This window comes from Hemibagrus wyckioides, linkage group LG19 (assembly GCF_019097595.1).
Source record: "Hemibagrus wyckioides isolate EC202008001 linkage group LG19, SWU_Hwy_1.0, whole genome shotgun sequence".
Classification (NCBI taxonomy): Eukaryota; Metazoa; Chordata; class Actinopteri; order Siluriformes; family Bagridae; genus Hemibagrus; species Hemibagrus wyckioides.
This window is the reverse complement of record NC_080728.1, coordinates 10,925,438-10,947,373: the sequence shown is the minus strand read 5'-3', so window position 1 is coordinate 10,947,373 and position 21,936 is coordinate 10,925,438. Positions and strand designations below refer to the sequence as shown.

The 21,936-nt window shown below is 39.7% G+C and overlaps 3 protein-coding genes across 3 annotated transcripts in view; all 3 read right to left on the bottom strand.

The window, feature by feature from the left end:
* The window catches only part of rassf3 (Ras association domain family member 3), a 48,162-nt gene extending 45,022 nt beyond the window's left edge, over positions 1 to 3,140 (bottom strand). The window contains exon 1 of the mRNA XM_058417092.1: positions 2,794 to 3,140. Coding sequence (XP_058273075.1) covers positions 2,794 to 3,070 — 277 coding nt within the window. The 5' untranslated portion in view covers positions 3,071 to 3,140. The remainder of the gene's footprint in view (positions 1 to 2,793) is intronic.
* Positions 3,141 to 5,247: 2,107 nt separating this feature from the next.
* LOC131370425 (apoptosis facilitator Bcl-2-like protein 14) lies at positions 5,248 to 10,485 on the bottom strand. The gene is made up of 6 exons (XM_058417758.1): positions 10,350 to 10,485; positions 6,536 to 6,816; positions 6,237 to 6,338; positions 6,048 to 6,106; positions 5,524 to 5,793; positions 5,248 to 5,401 (listed from the first exon to the last, which is right to left on the bottom strand). The coding sequence occupies exons 1-6, from the start codon at positions 10,376 to 10,378 to the stop codon at positions 5,354 to 5,356; spliced, it is 789 nt and encodes a 262-aa protein (XP_058273741.1). The 5' UTR covers positions 10,379 to 10,485; the 3' UTR covers positions 5,248 to 5,353.
* Positions 10,486 to 12,742: 2,257 nt separating this feature from the next.
* LOC131370424 (apoptosis facilitator Bcl-2-like protein 14) lies at positions 12,743 to 17,287 on the bottom strand. The gene is made up of 6 exons (XM_058417757.1): positions 17,075 to 17,287; positions 14,389 to 14,669; positions 14,090 to 14,191; positions 13,901 to 13,959; positions 13,377 to 13,646; positions 12,743 to 13,254 (listed from the first exon to the last, which is right to left on the bottom strand). Exons 1-6 carry the CDS (start codon positions 17,101 to 17,103, stop codon positions 13,207 to 13,209), a joined length of 789 nt encoding a protein of 262 aa, XP_058273740.1. The 5' UTR covers positions 17,104 to 17,287; the 3' UTR covers positions 12,743 to 13,206.
* Between the last annotated feature and the right edge of the window lie 4,649 nt (positions 17,288 to 21,936).

Here is a 21,936-nt window from a genome sequence, read left to right as displayed (position 1 = left end):
CTCCAGAATTTCTGCTGAGATTTTCTTTTTTATGTTGCAAATCTACTGCAGTGGCAATTGTCTGTGTCCTTAATTTCCTCTAAAATTGTACTCCTACTGTCCTTCATCATATATCATACTGCTGTCACTCATTAGTAATATCTGAATACAGACAATCCACAAACTATACTGCACTAGAATCTGTATTTTGCACATTTTCATTATTATACTCATATACTGCTGATATACACTGATCAGTCATAACATTATGACCACCTGCCTAATATTGTGTTGGTTCCCCTTTTGCTGCCACAACAGCCCTGACCTGTTGAGGAATGGACTCCACTAGATCCCTGAAGGTGTGCTGTGGTATCTGGAAACCATAAAGGATACCTACAGGACTCAAAGGATGCTTTCAAGACTTAAAGGATACTTTTTATAGATACTGATCACTGCAGGACAGGAACACCCCACAAGAGCTGCAGTTTTGGAGATGCTCTGATGCAGTGGTCTAGCCATCACAGTCTGGCCCTTGTCAAACTTTTTTTTACATTTGCCCATTTTTCCTGCTTCTAACACATCAACTTTGAGGACAAAATGTTCACTTGCTGCCTAATATATCCCACCCACTAACAGGTGCCATGATGAGGAGATAATCAGTCAATTCACCTGGCAATGCTCATAATGTTATGCCTGATCGGTGTATAATGTATTTATAAAGTATAATGGCATTTTAATTTATCTACCTTCGCACATATGATATTCTTGCTATCTTTTTTGCTTATCTGACAAGGACAAATCATCCATCAATAATGTGTGAATAAGGCAGATATTTTGGAATATTATCAGTAAATTAGTGCTTTGGTCTATTACATACCATTACCCTGCGTTTTAGGTGTGGTCTTTCTAGAAACTGATGTACAAGATGAAAATATTTCCTAAAACCAACAGAATGTCACCAAACAAGTAGAAGCATCAGCAAGCCACTGTGTAATGCACTTTGTCACGACCACACTTCATTTCTTTCCACTTAGCCAGAGTAAGATACAGGTGCATATGAAAACAGGTGCATGTGTGACAGTCTGGGAAAAGCCATCAGACATCTTGAAGGACATGTTCCCTTTTGTATGTCTCTCAACCACATATAAAGTTTATAGCACTTTAAAGTATTGTAGCCCCAAAAAAAAGCTTCCACAAAGGAATTTTGCCTCAAAGGAGCATCACAGACATTGTGACAGGCGCTATCTACTTAACTGATATTGAATGTGTGCTTTTAGCTAGAGTTCAGCAACATCAAGACATACAACAGGTTCCTCCAGATAGCAAAAAGCATATTTACACTCCAATGCAATGTACATAAGCTACTAGATCAGAAAAGTAGCTTCTAAAATGTCACACAGCCACAATTACATGGTAGCATGTGTCTGTGTATCTGATAAAAAATAGATGGCCAGTGTAGAGCAGGGCTATTAAGCACTTGATTCAGTGATTGCTTCACTCTTCACTTCTTTCGCTTGCTTATTTGCTCGCTTAAGTCAGGTGTCAAATTAAGAAAAAGTCACCTTTGTCCAAGTGTTACATTTGAGTGAACGCATTGTGCACTACTTGTGAATGAACAACTACTTAAAGGAATACAAAATAAGGACAGAGTCTAAAGATAGCATTTTTGGGGGGTCAGAAAGGAAACTTAGTGAACTACTGGCTTAGGCAAGAATGCAAAAGGACAGGTGTTCACCCAGACACTAAACAAATCATACATGCCATATGATATGAATCTGTACAAACAGGACACTTCAGTTGATATTCCTGCCTGGAACTTGGACAAGACAACCGAGAGCTTTAGATTCCTATCGGTGTTTCTTGTAATATTCTAACACTAAACTTATAAAACCACTCAGAACTGAAATACTATGGAGTACACAGTAACTAAATGGAGCTAGTTGAGAAATTACAAGATGGTCTTTTTTAATACACGACACAAATATCACAAAGTAAAGTGTTTGTCATAATAAAGTGTTTTGACAAAGCAGTGTGCACATGATACAGTGCTGTGTTTGTTTTAACACCAACAGAGAGACCTAGTGCACAAGACAGTGTGTGAAGCCCAGACCTAAGCTATGATGCAAGACCCCTTAAGGACAGCATTACTGCAATTATTGTGATGAGATTATTATTAAATGAAAATCTGAGCACCAAGTCTCAAACCAGATATATTCCTTTAAAGACACATACTCTTCAGAATGCAAGTAGATAGTGACAAAATATAGAGGTTTACTAAAAACCAGTCTGTCAACATACCGGTAGGTGTGTGTGTGTCCATGTGTGTGTGTGAGTGTATTTCGTGTACGCCTGTCACCTATGATTTGTTTTTGGATACGGCACACACGCTGAAATAAAACAAATCAGTTTGCGTAAACCTATTCTCAACTGTTCTCAGATCTTAGTCAGTCCAAAGGCATACACACCCTTGATTTCCACTACCAGGAATTATTCAGTAAGATAATACAGTTTATCTCCCTCTAAGAGTTTCTGTAGGATATATGATTTATTCACATTAGGAAGAGAAGAAATCAATGGTCCTGTATTTACATCCCACCTGCCTCACTTTTTATTACATATGTGGCCACGATTCAAAGGCAGTGTGTTAAACCAACCCAAGCACACTTTATACAGATCATGAAGTCTTTGATTAGGGCTTGATTAACTAGATCACGTGATTTGGAGGACAGAGGGTCTCCAGGGTTGTAGCTACTTAAGGATAAATATATATATAAATATAATGGAGATAAATGGTAGCCTCAAGCTGGCCCTCACCTGTGCACATCAGGCCCCCCTGGAAGATGATGGCACAGCACACATCGCACCATCCTTCTGATACCTCCTCTCTGAAATCATGTCCCTCTCCTCTTCTTCCCTGCGCCCCGAATATGCTCCTCACATCCGGGGGTTTGTAGCCCTTCTTCCTGGCGCGTGGAGCGGCTCCTCCGTCGTCGGCACATCTGAGCAGGTCGTTGGGGGCTTCTTTGAGCTTCTTATCGGCGTGTGGATCCCACGGGGACGGAGCTTTCTTCGCTCCTCTCGCTTTGCGCATTTCGGCTCTTCTTTTCCCACCGAACCTCAGCGAGCTTGCGCCACTCACACTGAGCGCGCGCACAGTCCGGGCAGGTAGCGCGAGAGGTGAGGAGGCGACGAATGAGGCGCGCGCCACAGCCACGCCCTCACATTTCAACACCCCAATTCAAGACTATTCAAACTATTCCAGAAACCACGCCTGTACACCTGCTCATTCATGCACTTAATGCAGTCAGCCAATCATGTGTGTTATGCAGGAATGTAACGTATAAAATTATGCAGATACAGTAAGGGTCAAGAGCTGCAGTTAATGTTCACATCAAACATCAGAGTGAGGGGAAAATGTGTGACTTTCACCGTGGCATGTTTGTTGCTGCCAGACGAGCTGGTTTGAATATTTTCAGGAACTGTTTATCTTGGATTTTCACACGCAACAGTCTATAGCATTTACTCAGAATGGAGCAAAAACATCAAGAGAGCAGCACGTCTACAGGCTGAAACACACTGTTGATGAGAAAGCTCAGAGAAAAATGGCCAAACTGGTTCACACAGACATGGGAAGTTACAGTAAGTCAAACAGACACTCATTACAGCCATGGTGATCTCTGAAAACACAACACACCAAACCTTCAGACGGATGATCTGCAATAGCAAATATACACATTGGATTCTACTCTTTTAGCAAAACTGGACACATGAAGACTGAGAAACTGGGTCTGGTGCCCACTGCTGCTGAGACCTGTTCTTGGCTGTCTGGAGTGCAATCCAGGTTTCTGCTTTTGTACCTGTTTTAGCCTATATCTGTAGTATCTGCTTATTGAAATCCTAATAAAGTGGACAGAGTGTATGTCCTGGAAGCTCTCAAACTGGCTATATTAAATGTGCAACAGAAAAGAACACACATTAATAGACAACTAAACTGTAAATGTTGCTGAGGTGGTACTCACAATAATACATCTTTAGATAATACACTGAAGATATCTATGATTTAAAATCTCTCAAGGTTCATACACTGATCAGGCATAACATTATAATATTGTGTTGGTCTCCCTTTTGCTGTCAAAACAGTCCTGACCCATCATGCACTGTGTATTCTGACACCTTTCTATCAGAACCAGCATTAACTTCTTCAGCAATTTGAGCAACAGTAGCTCGTCTCTTGGATCGGATCACACGGGCCAGCCTTCACTCCCCACATGCATAAATGAGCCTTGGCCGCCCATGACCTTGTCACCGGTTCACCACTGTTCCTTTCTTGGACCACTTTTGATAGATACTGACCACTGCAGACCGGGAACACCCCACAAGCTCTGCAGTTTTGGAGATGCTCTGATCCAGTCGTCTAGCCATCACAATTTGGCCCTTGGCAACCTCGCTCAAATCCTCATACTTGCCCATTTTTCCTGCTTCTAACACATCAACTTTGAGGACAAAATGTTCACTTGCTGCCTAATATATCCCACCCACTAACAGGTGCCATGATGAGGAGATCATCAGTGTTATTCACTTCACCTCTCAGTGCTCATAATGTTATGCCTGATCGGTGTAAATGATCTTTAAATGGGGAAAAATAAAGATATGTTGAGCTTGTTGTTAAAGCACACTAAAAGATCATAAGCTGGTCCCTTTACAGTATCAACATAGGAAAACAAAGTATGAGTATGTTTCTTATCTTTTTATAAGAAAAAATATTTCTTTAATATGGCTATGTTCAAAATATAGACTACTATTAAATAATTATCATAAAGTATACCAATTAATTAAATAATAATTATCATATGCTATATCATTAAATAAATAAAGGTAAAACTTCATAGTCATGAAATAATTTTAATGTTTTTATTAAAAGATAATGAAGCTACAGATTTTTCAAAGTTTTATTTGAATACATTTTTTTAGCTTATTATTACTATACTACTTCCCCCAAACCCCCGAAAAAGTGCTAACAAAAGATCTAACGTACAAACACAAGAAACATACATTATCATTAATACTAACCATATAAATATGAGCATGGCAATAACACAAAAACTCTCTTGATCCATAACATTATTCTTATCTGGTATCTTTGTGTATTAGAAGAAGTTCCCCCCAAAAATTCTACAGAAATGAAACTAAAACAAATCCATAATATTGAATTATTATTCACAGTAGCTTTGGAATTTTTACAAAAATATGAAAACATTTTTTACTAAAATACATTTTTTATTCAAGTGACTTGGTCCCTGAGTAATAATTAACATGACAGTCCAAGGGGAAAAAAAGTATTAAAAAAAAAAGAAAAACTCAAAAAACGATAGGTTTAATGAACCTCCTCCTCAGTATCACCGGCTGTGCTGAAAACCTTTTCCTAAAAAGAGAAAACAAAACAGACAAAACATATATTAGCATTTGTTGTTAAATAATGAAAAGAAAATGTATCTAAAGCGAACAAAACAGAAGAGGCTTGGTAGCGAACTCTACTGCACTTACATAGCCGCCCTGCTGGTTGACCCAGGGGGTGAAATAGTCCTGCAGGTATTTAGCACCGAAGCCCAGCACTCGGTTCATGGGATGGCAGTCCATGGCGTTTAGGCGGCTGGTCAGCTCAAAAGTGACCGCGATCTCAGCCTGCTTTATGCTCTCTGTAGTAGGAAGCTCCTCTGGACTGAGTCTCATCAAAAAGCTACTAGTCAGTTTTTTAAAGAAACCGTATGACAGAGAGTCCTGCAGCTGTTTCCTAAGCTCGTGGTCCATTTCAATCTACAGACAGATGTTAAACAATTACTTCAATATATCCAATTTCACAGTCATCTTTTTTCCACCTTGATAAATAAATAAAAAATAACAAAATATTTTCCCCTCAATAATGCAGAATCCCTAAATAACTATCCTATTATATTATTATAGATCATTTTATCCAGATGTTTTTACCCCTAAACTTACGATTCATTTATTTTCAAATCCCCAAGTGCATCTGCGGGATTGATGAAATGAAAGGATTGAATGGGACTTACTTTCTCGTTTAGTTTATCTCCTTGTTCCCTAAGCAGTTCCACTAGTTGCTCCACAAGATCTGCAGATACAGGATAAGGATTAGAAACCCTGCTACATCATATAACACAAGCTCTGCATGTATTACTAGAACAGCATATGTGAGAAAGTAAAGGAAGTAAAAGACAGTAATCCAGAGAAGAATTACCCACCGTTACTATCAGTTTCTATATCCGAAGATATGAAATGAACATCATCTGTGAGCTCAGTCAACTTGTTGACAATTTGGTCCACTTCTTCCTGCTCTGAAACAGCTGCAGTAAAGAACACAAAGAGATTAATTAGTAAGCCATGTTTATGAGGGAAAATACCTCTGGTACAATGCCACATGTCTGTTTCATAACATCATGACCTATAAATATAAAGCTGTACCCTCTGTACATCGCTGTAATGTGTTCAATAATGGTCATAGCATTAATAAACCATCTCAGGGTTGTGTTCTGATACTCACGTGAACCTGCAGCTGCCGATTTTCTGCAGGGTTTAGTCGCATGATCGTCATCTTCCTTCTCTGGTCGAATGCAGCTTATGATCTTCAAAAATGAACGCTTCTTATTTTTCTGTGGTTTACGCCGGTTCTGAGGTTGTTCAGGGGATGCAACCTTGGCCTCTCCCACACCGTTGCTCTGTGGGGTATGACTTTTTGTGCTTTTCTTCTGTGTGTACCTCAAAAGGAGTTTGTACTCTAGACTGTCTTTGGGAAACATCTGTGCAAGCAGTTCAGCCTTGTCTCTGGTTGTAGAAAAAGACAAACAAAAAACCCCCCTTAGTTCAACGTTTGCTTTGTGCATTGTTCAATGTACAACACTGAATATTAAGAAAAGGTCTGTAGCTGAACTGTATAAAGCTTCATAGACATTTTATTTGACCTTAAACTTAAACTTTGTTAGCTGTCTATGTGACTTCACACCTTATCTCATTTGTGAACGTTTAATGTGTTTCAGAAACGAAAGGAAAGACGAGTTTCTTAAGCAGAGAAAAAAGACAGAGGGCTTTGTTGTACTCAGAAGTCTTCGGTTTTGGACGTAATATTTTAAATCCAAAACCAGTTTCAATGTAACCATGACTTCAGCCCAAAATATCAGTTTGCAAACTTCTAGAGAATGTGTAGAGTTTGTCAAGTCATCAAGCCTGAATACACACCACATTCCTCCTAAATGACACACTTAATAAGCATGGGATGTTTTCCTTACTTTTTACTTTAAGGCATTCCCCTTTACATAAAGAACGATACACATGTGCCATTTCATTCTTTATATATAATTGTGCGAGTAACCATCATCAGTCAAAACAGGAAGGTGCATTTGACTGTGTGTTTTCTGAAAATACATATGTGAGCAATATGGGAGAATGGAAGAATATCATATGATAAAAAAAAACCATCAAAAAATGAATATGTCAAAAACATAAATCATGTGGACTTTTGTCTAGTTTGTGGAAAAGTACTTAGGGATCAAAGATTTTTTTTCTTCTTTAACATTATTTGGACACATGTCTGGTACAAATATGTGGTCTTGTTTTAAGACATATATTTATGCTTATTTAGGATAGGGTTTTTTTTATTATTTCACATGTGAGGGCCACACTGTAACATGTCCATATGACATCTTAAAATAATTGAATCTTATTTAATAAAAAAAAACTTATAAATTAATTATTTTAAAAAAATAGGTTATTTATAAGATCATGAAGCAAAGTTGGTTTATATATTTATTTACTTACTTATTGCTTAATTGTCTGTCTGCGCAGACTATCTATGAAATAGTTTAGTCCTACATAATCCTTTCACTGTATTAGTCACCTCCTTTGGACATAAGCCATAGTACATAGCAGATGTATTAGAAATATTGCCAAGCTTAGGAACATTTTATCTGTATCTGATGCAGAAAAACTAGTTCATGCATTCATGACCTCCAGACTGGACTATTGTAATGCATTACTAGGTGGTTGTCCTGCATCTTCAATAAACAAGCTACAGTTAGTCCAGAATGCAGCCGCCAGAGTTCTTACCAGATCAAGAAAATTTGATCATATAACCCCAATATTATCATCCCTGCACTGGCTACCTGTGAAGTTTAGAATTGACTATAAACTAGCTCTACTCACGTACAAGGCTCTAATTGGTTTAGCTCCCACCTATCTCTCCAGTCTCCTAACACGTTACAATATACCACGCTCTTTAAGATCACAAAATTCCGGACTTCTAGTAGTTCCCAGAATATCAAAGTCCACAAAAGGAGGTAGAGCGTTTTCGTATTTAGCTCCAAAACTTTGGAATAGTCTTCCTGACAGTGTTCGGGGCTCAGACACAGTCTCCCAGTTAAAATGTAGACTAAAGACTTATCTCTTTAGCGTGGCATACATCTAACACTTCCCATAACCTTGTGCCCAAGTACATCTGATTAAATGCACATTCAGCTAGTACTGCTAATATTACGAACAGCAGCTACGCTAATGCTGTTCCATTGTTTCCCTTCTTCTACCCATCCCGAGGCATACGGAGACTGTGCCGGCTCCAGTGGCATCCGGAGATGGACCAGCTCCAGCCGGGTTCTGCTTGTGAGGATTGGGATATTCAAGCAGTGCCATGGACAACAACCTCCTTATTGATTTACATAACACTATACACATGCTGTATCTGCATCACACAATTGTCACCCAAATGAGGATGTGTTCCCTCTTGAGTCTGGTTCCTCTCAAGGTTTCTTCCTCATACCATCTAAGGGAGTTTTTCCTTGGCACAGTCGCCACAGTCACCTCAGGCTTGCTCACTTGGGATAACATCTAGGACTGTCTGTCTGTTTGTCTGTTCATATGTTTGTTGTTTTCTTATGTCGTTTCTCATGTAAAGCTGCTTTGAGACAATGCTCTTTGTTAAAAGCGCCATACAAATAAAATTGAAAAAAACTGAATTGAATAGATGCTGTCTAAAGGTATGGGCTAAACACCTCCTTGAGTCCTGATTCTCTGTGAAAACTTTCCCATGAGCAAATGATTTTGATAAATATATACCATGTCACGTGACAGCTATGGATAACTCCTAGCAACACTTCTTATTGACTCTTGCCCTCTTTACTTCACATCCTGTCATGTTTTCCACATGCTACAGTTCATAATATAAAAGGGAAATTGTGTGAATTTACATGGTTAACTGCTCAGAATAGAATAGCTTCTTTTAACGATGCTAAATTTGTACATATTAAGTTAGCACTAAAAAGAGAACTGAAAATTAACATCTGTGTGCACATTAGAAAATGATCTGTCAGTCAAGTTGCTGACTAAACACACACACACACACACACACACACATTTGTTGTGTGGCAACGTAATAGCGTTAATGAGGAAATTTCCCTTTGACAATTCATCTGAATTTACTGAATCATTCACTGCTATTTTGTTGAGATGGTTACAATTACGGCTGTACATCTAGTTTCAGAAAGAAAAAAAATCTAGTTTGTTCATGTTTAAACAATGACATTTTACTGAGTCGGTTCTTTGAATCAAGTTCAGCGAAATGAACTCATCTTTTGCGATTCATTTCCTTCATTTCAGCAGAATATAATTACAGCGTTAGCTGTTATCCACTTACTCAAACGTTGATCACATTTAGTATAAGACAAAACTATAAATCAAACAACGAGCCTGAAAAGCCGACTCGGACTAGGGAGATGAACTGTTCATGTTTCTCGTACAGAACCGATAGGATGCGCAGGCAATGCAAAAATGAACGAATCACTCTTTGAGACGACTCGTTGTTCCCGAGTCATATTAAGGATTCGTTCAAAACGAACGAATCATTTATGAACGACATATCAGTAACACACACACGCTTACATACACACACACACACACACACACTTCAGACGTTCCGAGTTATATAAATCTATACATTATCTATACGTGTACATAATTAAAATAAATAAATAAATAAATCCACGACATTCCTTCCGCACATACAAACGCCACGCCTGTATAATATACACATATACACACACACATATAGAGTATTTACAAATAAATACTATTTATTAATTTGTATTAAGTATTAATAATTAATATTATTAATATTTACAAATAAATACTAAACTCTATAATGATGAAAAATAACTTTGTATACTGTTGTACAGTCTCTAATAACAACTACGTCTTGCTTCTTTTACTTCTGCCGATTTACAGTCACTACAAACGTTACCATAGACAAATATAATGTGTATATAATATATAAGAATAATAGAAATAATAGAAAGTCTCTGTTAGACGCTTACAGAGTTTGTTCCTGCATTCCATTCGCCATGTCGCTGCAGTGGGACTCCAAAGTGAATGTGTTTCTGGAAACCTTCAGAAACTTCTTCAGGACCTTCAGGACCTAACTCTCCACTCCTAACTCTCCTCTCCTAACTCTCCACTCCTAACTCTCCTCTCCTAACTCTCCACTCCTAACTCTCCTCTCCTAACTCTCCACTCCTAACTCTCCTCTCCTAACTCTCCACTCCTAACTCTCCTCTCCTAACTCTCCTCTCCTAACTCTCCACTCCTAACTCTCCTCTCCTAACTCTCCACTCCTAACTCTCCTCTCCTAACTCTCCACTCCTAACTCTCCTCTCCTAACTCTCCACTCCTAACTCTCCTCTCCTAACTCTCCACTCCTAACTCTCCTCTCCTAACTCTCCTCTCCTAACTCTCCTCTCCTAACTCTCCTCTCCTAACTCTCCTCTCCTAACTCTCCACTCCTAACTCTCCTCTCCTAACTCTCCTCTCCTAACTCTCCTCTCCTAACTCTCCACTCCTAACTCTCCTCTCCTAACTCTCCTCTCCTAACTCTCCTCTCCTAACTCTCCTCTCCTAACTCTCCTCTCCTAACTCTCCTCTCCTAACTCTCCTCTCCTAACTCTCCACTCCTAACTCTCCTCTCCTAACTCTCCTCTCCTAACTCTCCACTCCTAACTCTCCTCTCCTAACTCTCCACTCCTAACTCTCCTCTCCTAACTCTCCTCTCCTAACTCTCCACTCCTAACTCTCCTCTCCTAACTCTCCTCTCCTAACTCTCCACTCCTAACTCTCCTCTCCTAACTCTCCTCTCCTAACTCTCCACTCCTAACTCTCCTCTCCTAACTCTCCTCTCCTAACTCTCCACTCCTAACTCTCCTCTCCTAACTCTCCACTCCTAACTCTCCTCTCCTAACTCTCCACTCCTAACTCTCCTCTCCTAACTCTCCACTCCTAACTCTCCTCTCCTAACTCTCCTCTCCTAACTCTCCTCTCCTAACTCTCCACTCCTAACTCTCCTCTCCTAACTCTCCTCTCAGACTGCGGCAACATTTAATGACTATGACTCATTGCGCAGAAACAGCGGGTGACGGGCTGTGATGTCATTACGATTTTGGTATAGATGGTAAAGACTCACTTTTTATTTCAACAGTTATTGGAACTATCTTTCTGACGAACTGACCCGTCGAGGCATGGACTCCACTAGACCCCTGAAGGTGTGCTGTGGCATCTGGCACCATGATGTTAGCAGCAGATCCTTTAACACCTCTAAGTTGCGAGGTGAATCCATGGATCGGACTTATCTGTCCAGCACATCCCACAGATGCTTCACTAGATAGAAATCTGGGAAATCTGGAGGCCAAGTCAACACTTCAAACTCATTGTTGTGTTCATCAAACCATTCCTGAACCATTTTTGCTTCGTGGCATGCCGCATTATCCTGCTGAAAAAGGCCACAGCCATCAGGGAATACCGTCTCCATGAAAGGGTGTACATGGTCTGCAGCATTGCTTAGGTAGGTGGTACGTGTCAAAGTAACTTCCACATGGATTGCCCAGACATTTCCCAAAACATGACACTGCCTCTGGTGGCTTTCCTTCTTCCCATAGTGCATCCTAGTGCCATGTGTTCCCCAGGTAAGTGACACACGCACCCGTCCATTCACGTTATGTAAAAGAAAATGTGATTCATCGGACTAGTCCATCATCTTCCACTGGTCCGTGGTCCACTTCTGATGCTCACATGTTTATTGTTGGCACCTTCGCTCCCCACGGGTATCAGTGAACCTTGGCTACCCATGACCCTGTCGCCAGTTCACTACTGTACCTTCCTTGGACCACTTTTGATAGATACTGACCACTGCAGACCCGGAACAGATTTGGAGATCACTGGTCTAGCCATCACAATTTGGCCCTTGTCAAACTCGCTCAAATCCTTACGTTTGCTAATTTTTCCTGCTTCTAACATATTAACTTTGAGGATAAAATGTTCACTTGCTGCCTAATATACCACACCCACTAACAGGTGTCATGATGAGGAGATAATCAGTGTTATTCACTTCACCTATCAGTGCACATAATGTTATGCCTGATTGGTGTAAATGATCTTTAAATAGGGGGGAAATAAAGATACTGTATGTTGAGCTTTGTTGTTAAAGCACACTAAAAGATCATAAGCTGGACCCTTCACAGTATAAATATAGGACAAAAAAAAGTATGTCTAGTATCTTTTTATAAGAAAAAATATTTCTTTAATATAAAATATAGAGTACTATTAAATAATTATCATAAACTATACCAATTAATTATACACCATATCATTTATTAAATAAATAAATAAATAAATAAATAAATAAATAAATAAATAAAGGTAAAACTTCATAGTCATGAAATAATTTTTTTAATGTTTTTATTAAAAGATAAATGAAGCTACAGATTTTGCAGTTTTATTTAAATAAAACATTTTAGCTTATTATTACTATACTACTTCCCCCAAACCCCCGAAAAACTGCTAACAAAAAATCTAACGTACAAACACAAGAAACATACATTATCATTAATACTAACCATATAAATATGAGCATGGCAATAACACAAAAACTCTCTTGATCCATAACATTATTCTTATCTGGTATCTTTGTGTATTAGAAAAAGTTCCCAAAAAAAAATTCAACAGAAATGAAACTAAAACAAATCCATAATATTGAATTATTATTCACAGTAGCTTTGGAATTTTTACACAAATATGTAAACATTTTTATTAAAATACATTTTTTATTCAAGTGACTTGGTCCCTGAGTAATAATTAACATGACAGTCCAAGGGGAAAAAAAGAAAAACTCAAAAAACGATAGGTTTAATGAACCTCCTCCTCAGTATCACCGGCTGTGCTGAAAACCTTTTCCTAAAAAGAGAAAACAAAACAGACAAAACATATATTAGCATTTGTTGTTAAATAATGAAAAGAAAATGTATCTAAAGCGAACAAAACAGAAGAGGCTTGGTAGCGAGCTCTACTGCACTTACATAGCCGCCCTGCTGGTTGACCCAGGGGGTGAAATAGTCCTGCAGGTATTTAGCACCGAAGCCCAGCACTCGGTTCATGGGATGGCAGTCCATGGCGTTTAGGCGGCTGGTCAGCTCAAAAGTGACCGCGATCTCAGCCTGCTTTATGCTCTCTGTAGTAGGAAGCTCCTCTGGACTGAGTCTCATCAAAAAGCTACTAGTCAGTTTTTTAAAGAAACCGTATGACAGAGAGTCCTGCAGCTGTTTCCTAAGCTCGTGGTCCATTTCAATCTACAGACAGATGTTAAACAATTACTTCAATATATCCAATTTCACAGTCATCTTTTTTCCACCTTGATAAATAAATAAAAAATAACAAAATATTTTCCCCTCAATAATGCAGAATCCCTAAATAACTATCCTATTATATTATTATAGATCATTTTATCCAGATGTTTTTACCCCTAAACTTACGATTCATTTATTTTCAAATCCCCAAGTGCATCTGCGGGATTGATGAAATGAAAGGATTGAATGGGACTTACTTTCTCGTTTAGTTTATCTCCTTGTTCCCTAAGCAGTTCCACTAGTTGCTCCACAAGATCTGCAGATACAGGATAAGGATTAGAAACCCTGCTACATCATATAACACAAGCTCTGTATGTATTACTAGAACAGCATATGTGAGAAAGTAAAGGAAGTAAAAGACAGTAATCCAGAGAAGAATTACCCACCGTTACTATCAGTTTCTATATCCGAAGATATGAAATGAACATCATCTGTGAGCTCAGTCAACTTGTTGACAATTTGGTCCACTTCTTCCTGCTCTGAAACAGCTGCAGTAAAGAACACAAAGAGATTAATTAGTAAGCCATGTTTATGAGGGAAAATACCTCTGGTACAATGCCACATGTCTGTTTCATAACATCATGACCTATAAATATAAAGCTGTACCCTCTGTACATCGCTGTAATGTGTTCAATAATGGTCATAGCATTAATAAACCATCTCAGGGTTGTGTTCTGATACTCACGTGAACCTGCAGCTGCCGATTTTCTGCAGGGTTTAGTCGCATGATCGTCATCTTCCTTCTCTGGTCGAATGCAGCTTATGATCTTCAAAAATGAACGCTTCTTATTTTTCTGTGGTTTACGCCGGTTCTGAGGTTGTTCAGGGGATGCAACCTTGGCCTCTCCCACACCGTTGCTCTGTGGGGTATGACTTTTTGTGCTTTTCTTCTGTGTGTACCTCAAAAGGAGTTTGTACTCTAGACTGTCTTTGGGAAACATCTGTGCAAGCAGTTCAGCCTTGTCTCTGGTTGTAGAAAAAGACAAACAAAAAACCCCCCTTAGTTCAACGTTTGCTTTGTGCATTGTTCAACGTACAACACTGAATATTAAGAAAAGGTCTGTAGCTGAACTGTATAAAGCTTCATAGACATTTTATTTGACCTTAAACTTTGTTAACTGTCTATGTGACTTCACACCTTATCTCAAGTTTAATGTGTTTTAAAAACAAAAGGAAGCTGCCAGGCCAGGAGTTTCCTAAGCAGAGAAAAAAAGGCATTCCCCTTTACAGAAAGAATGACACACGTGTCATTTCATCATTCTTTTTATATAATAGTATGAATAATCGACATAATTCGAAACAGGAAAACATTTGACCGTGTAATCACATGAGAAATGCCTACCAAAGGGAAGAATGTGTCAAAAACATCATGTGGACATTTGTCTAGTTTGTGGAAAAGTACTTAGGGATCAAAGATTTTTTTTCTTCTTTAACATTATTTGGACACATGTCTGGTACAAATATGTGGTCTTGTTTTATGACATATATTATATTTATGCTTATTCAGGATAGGTTTTTTTTTTATTTCACATGTGAGAGCCACACTGTAACATGTCCATATGACATCTTAAAATAATTGAATCTGTTATTTTATTTATAAGATCATGAAGCAAAGTTCATATATGTTTATATATTTATTTACTTACTTATTGCTTAATTGTCTGTCCAGTTTAGTCCTACATAATCCTTTCACTGTATTAGTCACCTAATTTGGACATAAGCCATAGTACATAGCAGATGCTGTCTAAAGGTATGGGCTAAACACCTCCTTGAGTCCTGATTCTCTGTGAAAACTTTCCCATGAGTAACTGATTTTGATAAATCTATATCATGTCACATGACAGCTATGGATAACTCCTAGCAACTCTTGCCCTCTTTATTTCACATCCTGTCATGTTTTCCACGTTACAGTTCATATTATCATAAAAGGGAAATTGTGTGAATTTACATGGTTAACTGCACAGAATAGAATAGCTTCTTTTAACAGCACAACTGAGAGACTCAGACCTGACTACTGCAGGCTGTGGAAGTGATTAGAGACTACTGGAGGATTACAAATGAGAGATGATAGATTTTTAATGATACTAAATAGTCAATATTATGTTAGCACTAAAAACGGAACCGAACATGAACGTGTGCATCTTTATTTACACATCTGAAAATGATGTCAGTCAAATTGCTGATTAAAAACACACGCGCGCGCACACACAAACACACACAGGCAAAATAAACATCTGTATGCAACTTGATTGTACGCAATCGACAACGATCTGTCACTGAAGTTGCGGACTAACACACACACGCGCGCGCGCGCTCATGTGTTGTGTGGTAACGTAACGCATTGTTGAGGAAATTGCGCTTAGACAATTCCTCTGAATTTACTGAGTCATTCACTGCCATTTTGTTTAGATGATTACAATTACGGCTGTACATCTAGTTTCAGAAGAATAAAATCTAGTTTGTTGTTCATGTTTAAACAATGACATGACACGACATCTTATCTCTAACAATGAAAGGAAGCAGGAACATTTAATGAAGAAACATTAATGTGAAGTAAAAAATTCCCTGTCAGGACAAAGTTGTCGTTTGGATTTGTTTTGTTTTATTCTTCAAGACGTTTTCGTAGTCCAAAAGTTTTCCTTCGTCAAAGTATGAGAGAGACTGTGTCCGGGCATGTCTTTAACTAAATCGGGCGGTGTGTGACGTCAGAAGGAAGGAACTCAGCGAATTCGGACACACACATAAACACATATACAAATACACACACACATACACACACACACACACACACACACTTAAGGCGTTCCGAGTTATATAAATCTATACATTATCTATACGTGTAAATAATAAATAAATAGGTAGATAAATCCGCGACATTCCTCTTCCGCGCACACACACACATACACACACACACACACTTAAGATGTTCCGAGTTATATAAATCTATACATTATCTATACGGTGTAAATAATAAATAAATAGATAGATAAATCCGCAACATTCCTCTTCCGCGCGCGCGCACACACACACACACACACACACACTTAAGACGTTCCGAGTTATATAAATCTATACATTATCTATACGTGTAAATAATAAATAAATAAATAGATAAATCCGCGACATTCCTCTTCCGCACACACAAACACACACACATACACACACATATAGAGTATTTACAAATAACACTAAACTCTATAATGATGAAAAATAACTTTGTATACTGTTGTACAGTCTCTAATAACTACGTCTTGATTCTTTTACTTCTGCCGATTTACAGAGTCACTACAAACGTTACCATAGACAAATATAATGTGTATATAATATATAAGAATAATAGAAATAATAGAAAGTCTCTGTTAGACGCTTACAGAGTTTGTTCCTGCATTCCGTTCGCCATGTCGCTGCAGTGGGACTCCAAAGTGAATGTGTTTCTGGAAACCTTCAGAAACTTCTTCAGGAACTCCGCTCCTAACTCTCCGCTCAGATAAACTGCGGCAATTTATAACGTAATGTCTCCTCGCTGAAGCACGTGACGTCTGTCGAAGAGAGTAAATAACATGACGTTGTACATGGTCTCGAAAATGATCTGCTGACTAAAAACTTAAACACTCCCACACACCAGTTCTGGACCTGACTGACTCACCCGAGTTAAATGATCCGATTCTGCATATTAACTCATGATTCATGAGTCCGAGGTCAAAATTTACCCGATTCTTATTTGTCCAATGGCTTTTTTATGAAACAATACAGAACATCATATATTATACATTAACATGAATGCAGTTATTAAACTGCATTAAGAGAAAAAGTGGACTCGCGGAGCCGGGTTATAGACTGATTCAGCTGATTCTCAGTGGACTCACGGAGCCGGGTTATAGACTGATTCAGCTGATTCTCAGTGGACTCGCGTAGTCGGGTTATAGACTGATTCAGCTGATTCTCAGTGGACTCGCAGAGCCGGGTTATAGACTGATTCAGCTGATTCTCAGTGGACTCACGTAGTCGGGTTATAGACTGATTCAGCTGATTCTCAGTGGACTCACGGAGTCGGGTTATAGACTGATTCAGCTGATTCTCAGTGGACTCACGGAGCCGGGTTATAGACTGATTCAGCTGATTCTCAGTGGACTCACGGAGCCGGGTTATAGACTGATTCAGCTGATTCTCAGTGGACTCACGGAGCCGGGTTATAGACTGATTCAGGTGATTCTCAGTGGACTCGCCGAGCCGGGTTATAGACTGATTCAGCTGATTCTCAGTGGACTCACGTAGTCGGGTTATAGACTGATTCAGCTGATTCTCAGTGGACTCACGTAGTCGGGTTATAGACTGATTCAGCTGATTCTCAGTGGACTCACGGAGCCGGGTTATAGACTGATTCAGCTGATTCTCAGTGGACTCACGTAGTCGGGTTATAGACTGATTCAGCTGATTCTCAGTGGACTCACGTAGTCGGGTTATAGACTGATTCAGCTGATTCTCAGTGGACTCACGTAGTCGGGTTATAGACTGATTCAGCTGATTCTCAGTGGACTCACGGAGTCGGGTTATAGACTGATTCAGCTGATTCTCAGTGGACTCACGGAGTCGGGTTATAGACTGATTCAGCTGATTCTCAGTGGACTCACGTAGTCGGGTTATAGACTGATTCAGCTGATTCTCAGTGGACTCACGTAGTCGGGTTATAGACTGATTCAGCTGATTCTCAGTGGACTCACGGAGCCGGGTTATAGACTGATTCAGCTGATTCTCAGTGGACTCGCGGAGCTGGGTTATAGACTGATTCAGCTGATTCTCAGTGGACTCGCGGAGCCGGGTTATAGACTGATTGAGCTGATTCTCAGTGGACTCACGTAGTCGGGTTATAGACTGATTCAGCTGATTCTCAGTGGACTCACGTAGTCGGGTTATAGACTGATTCAGCTGATTCTCAGTGGACTCACGTAGTCGGGTTATAGACTGATTCAGCTGATTCTCAGTGGACTCACGTAGTCGGGTTATAGACTGATTCAGCTGATTCTCAGTGGACTCACGGAGCCGGGTTATAGACTGATTCAGCTGATTCTCAGTGGACTCGCGGAGCCGGGTTATAGACTGATTCAGCTGATTCTCAGTGGACTCGCGGAGCCGGGTTATAGACTGATTGAGCTGATTCTCAGTGGACTCACGTAGTCGGGTTATAGACTGATTCAGCTGATTCTCAGTGGACTCACGTAGTCGGGTTATAGACTGATTCAGCTGATTCTCAGTGGACTCGCGGAGCCGGGTTATAGACTGATTCAGCTGATTCTCAGTGGACTCACGTAGTCGGGTTATAGACTGATTCAGCTGATTCTCAGTGGACTCACGTAGTCGGGTTATAGACTGATTCAGCTGATTCTCAGTGGACTCGCGGAGCCGGGTTATAGACTGATTCAGCTGATTCTCAGTGGACTCGCGGAGCCGGGTTATAGACTGATTGAGCTGATTCTCAGTGGACTCGCGGAGCCGGGTTATAGACTGATTGAGCTGATTCTCAGTGGACTCACGGAGCCGGGTTATAGACTGATTCAGCTGAGAATCTTATGTTTAGTCTCAGCACCTCCAAAGTGCATGAGCTGACATTCTCAAATGCCAATTTATAGGCAAAGCACTTTTCATTTTTCATTTTTATAATTGTGTTAAAGTTTCTGTGTGTGTGTGTGTGTGTGTTTTTGTGGCACTTTAAAGTAAATTTTTGTTGCACTGGTATGGTAAGTCTTGTTTCTTTTTAATTTACACAGGGACATGTTTATTGCCCCTGTCAGTGGCAGAACAAGTGCACATTGCCCCCTGGGGCAAACATCAAAGTTCGGTTGGTTACCCATCATGCAATAGTCAAAGATTTTCTAAAAACTTGCAATTACTATTACATACATGCCATAACATAACAGTACATAACTATACTCATTAAATTATTATAGCATATAATCACCTGCATTAATCCCACCATTCAATTACTATAGGGTGAAAAAAAACCCACCATTATTTCCCAGCATGATTAGAGTTTGTACAGGAAATGTACAAAATGAGAAAGAAATGATTCAAAAGGAATCACTGACTCTTTTTAGTAAATGTGACTCAACGAAAACCCCTACACACATGTACAGTATATATACACTACTCACAAAAAGTTAAGGATATTTGGCTTTTGGGTGAAATTTATGGAAAATATAAAAAGTTCAAGCTACAGTGATATTATATCATGAAAGTAGGGCATTTAAGTAGAAGCATGCAGTGGTGATTTCCTCATCTCAAACAATTTATTGAAACAAAAGCCAACAACAGTTGTGGGTATACCACAACAAAAAATGTCAATGTCATTGAGGTTCTGGGGTGCAGGGTTACCAGCCTCTACACAGCGACTCAGCTGATCCCACAGGTTTTCTATGGGATTCAGGTCTGGAGAAAGTGCAGGCCACTCCATTTGAGGTACCCCAGCCTCCAGCAGCCGTTCCCTAATGATGCGACCTCGATGAGCTGGAGCATTGTCGTCCATGAAGATGAAATTAGGCCTGTGTTGTTCATACAGGGGCACAATGACTGGATTAATGATGTTATTCAGGTAGTATTGGCTTGTCACTGTACCATTCACAAGATTTAGGGCAGTTCTGTATTGAGTAGACACACCTGCCCAGACTGTAACACCACCACAACAGTGGCTGATGCATAGCGCTCTCCTTGACGTCTCCAACAGCCATCATTGGCGGCCATCATTTCTGCTCAACGTGAATCGACTTTCATCAGAGAACAGCACTGAGGCCCACTGGTCCCTCGTCCAGCATAAATGCTCCCTGGCCCAACGCCTGTGCCTGGTGGTGTGGTCAGGTCCCCTTGCAGGTTATCTAGCACACAGACCACCATGATGTAAACGGTTTTGAATGGTCTGACGTGACACTTGGGTGCCTCTCACCTCCCTTAAATGTGCCTGGAGTTGAGTGGCATTCATCATCCGGTTCCACAGGGCACTGTTCACAATGAAGCGGTCTTCAACGTGGGATGTGGCCACAGGACGTCCACTTCTATGCCTTTCTGTGACTCTTCCAGTCTCTCTGTTGCAACCTGCTGATGACACTCTGTGACACTCTAAGCTCAGTGGCCACTTCCCTCTGAGAACATCCTGTTTGAATCCTCGCAATTGCGAGGTACTGTTGATCAATTGTTAGGTGTGGTCTTGGTCTCATGATGTCAAAATGTGAACAGCATGATGAAGAGGACTGTTTAAATACCAATTCTAATTGAACCAGAAAATTTATTGGTCGATTCATGGATCAAACACCAGTTTGTGAATTTTGCCGTTAAGCACCTTGTTAGAGAACAGCAAGTTATGCAAAAAGTACTGAAACACTGAACAGTTGGACATGTGCATTCAAAAGTGTAGAGAAGGTCAAATTCAGTTCACCTGTAAAGGTTATAGTGCATTTTAGGTGCATCCTGAAATTTCACCCGAAAATCGAATATCCTTAACTTTCTGTGAGTAGTGTATATATATATATATATATATATATATATATATATATATATATATATATATATATATATATATATATATAGTGGACCCCTGGCTATGCTTCAGGGGTCCATTGGGGTCCCTGGAAATTGGGAACCATGGATTTACACTACAAAAAATGTATTAATTTCAACATTGTTTTAAAACACAGAGCATAGTTTCTATCATACTAATAAAACATAAAGGTTTTTAGAAGTGTGTAACAGTATTAATTGAATAATAAAGTTCATTGGTGAGAGATAAATTAAGTACTTGGGGTCAACAGTCAAGAGTGATGGAGAGTGCGGGAAAGAGGTAAAGAAGCGAGTGCAAGGCAGGTTGGAATGGGTGGAGAAAGGTGTCGGGAGTTCTGTGTGATAGAAAAATATCAGTGAGAATCAAGGGGAAGGTGTACAGGACAGTGGTGAGACCGGCCATGCTGTATGGTTTAGAGGCAGTGTCACTGAGGAAGAGACAGGAGTCAGAGCTGGAGGTAGCAGAGCTGAAGATGTTGAGGTTCTCTTTGGGAGTGACACGGTTGGACAGGATTAGGAACGAGTACATCAGAGGGACAGCTCATGTTGGACGTTCGAGGGACAAAGTTAGAGAGGCCAGATTAAGATGGTTTGGACATGTCCAGAGGAGGGAGAGTGAGTATATTGGTAAAAGAATGTTGGACATGGAGCTGCGAGGCAGGAGGCAAAAAGGAAGGCCAAAGAGGAG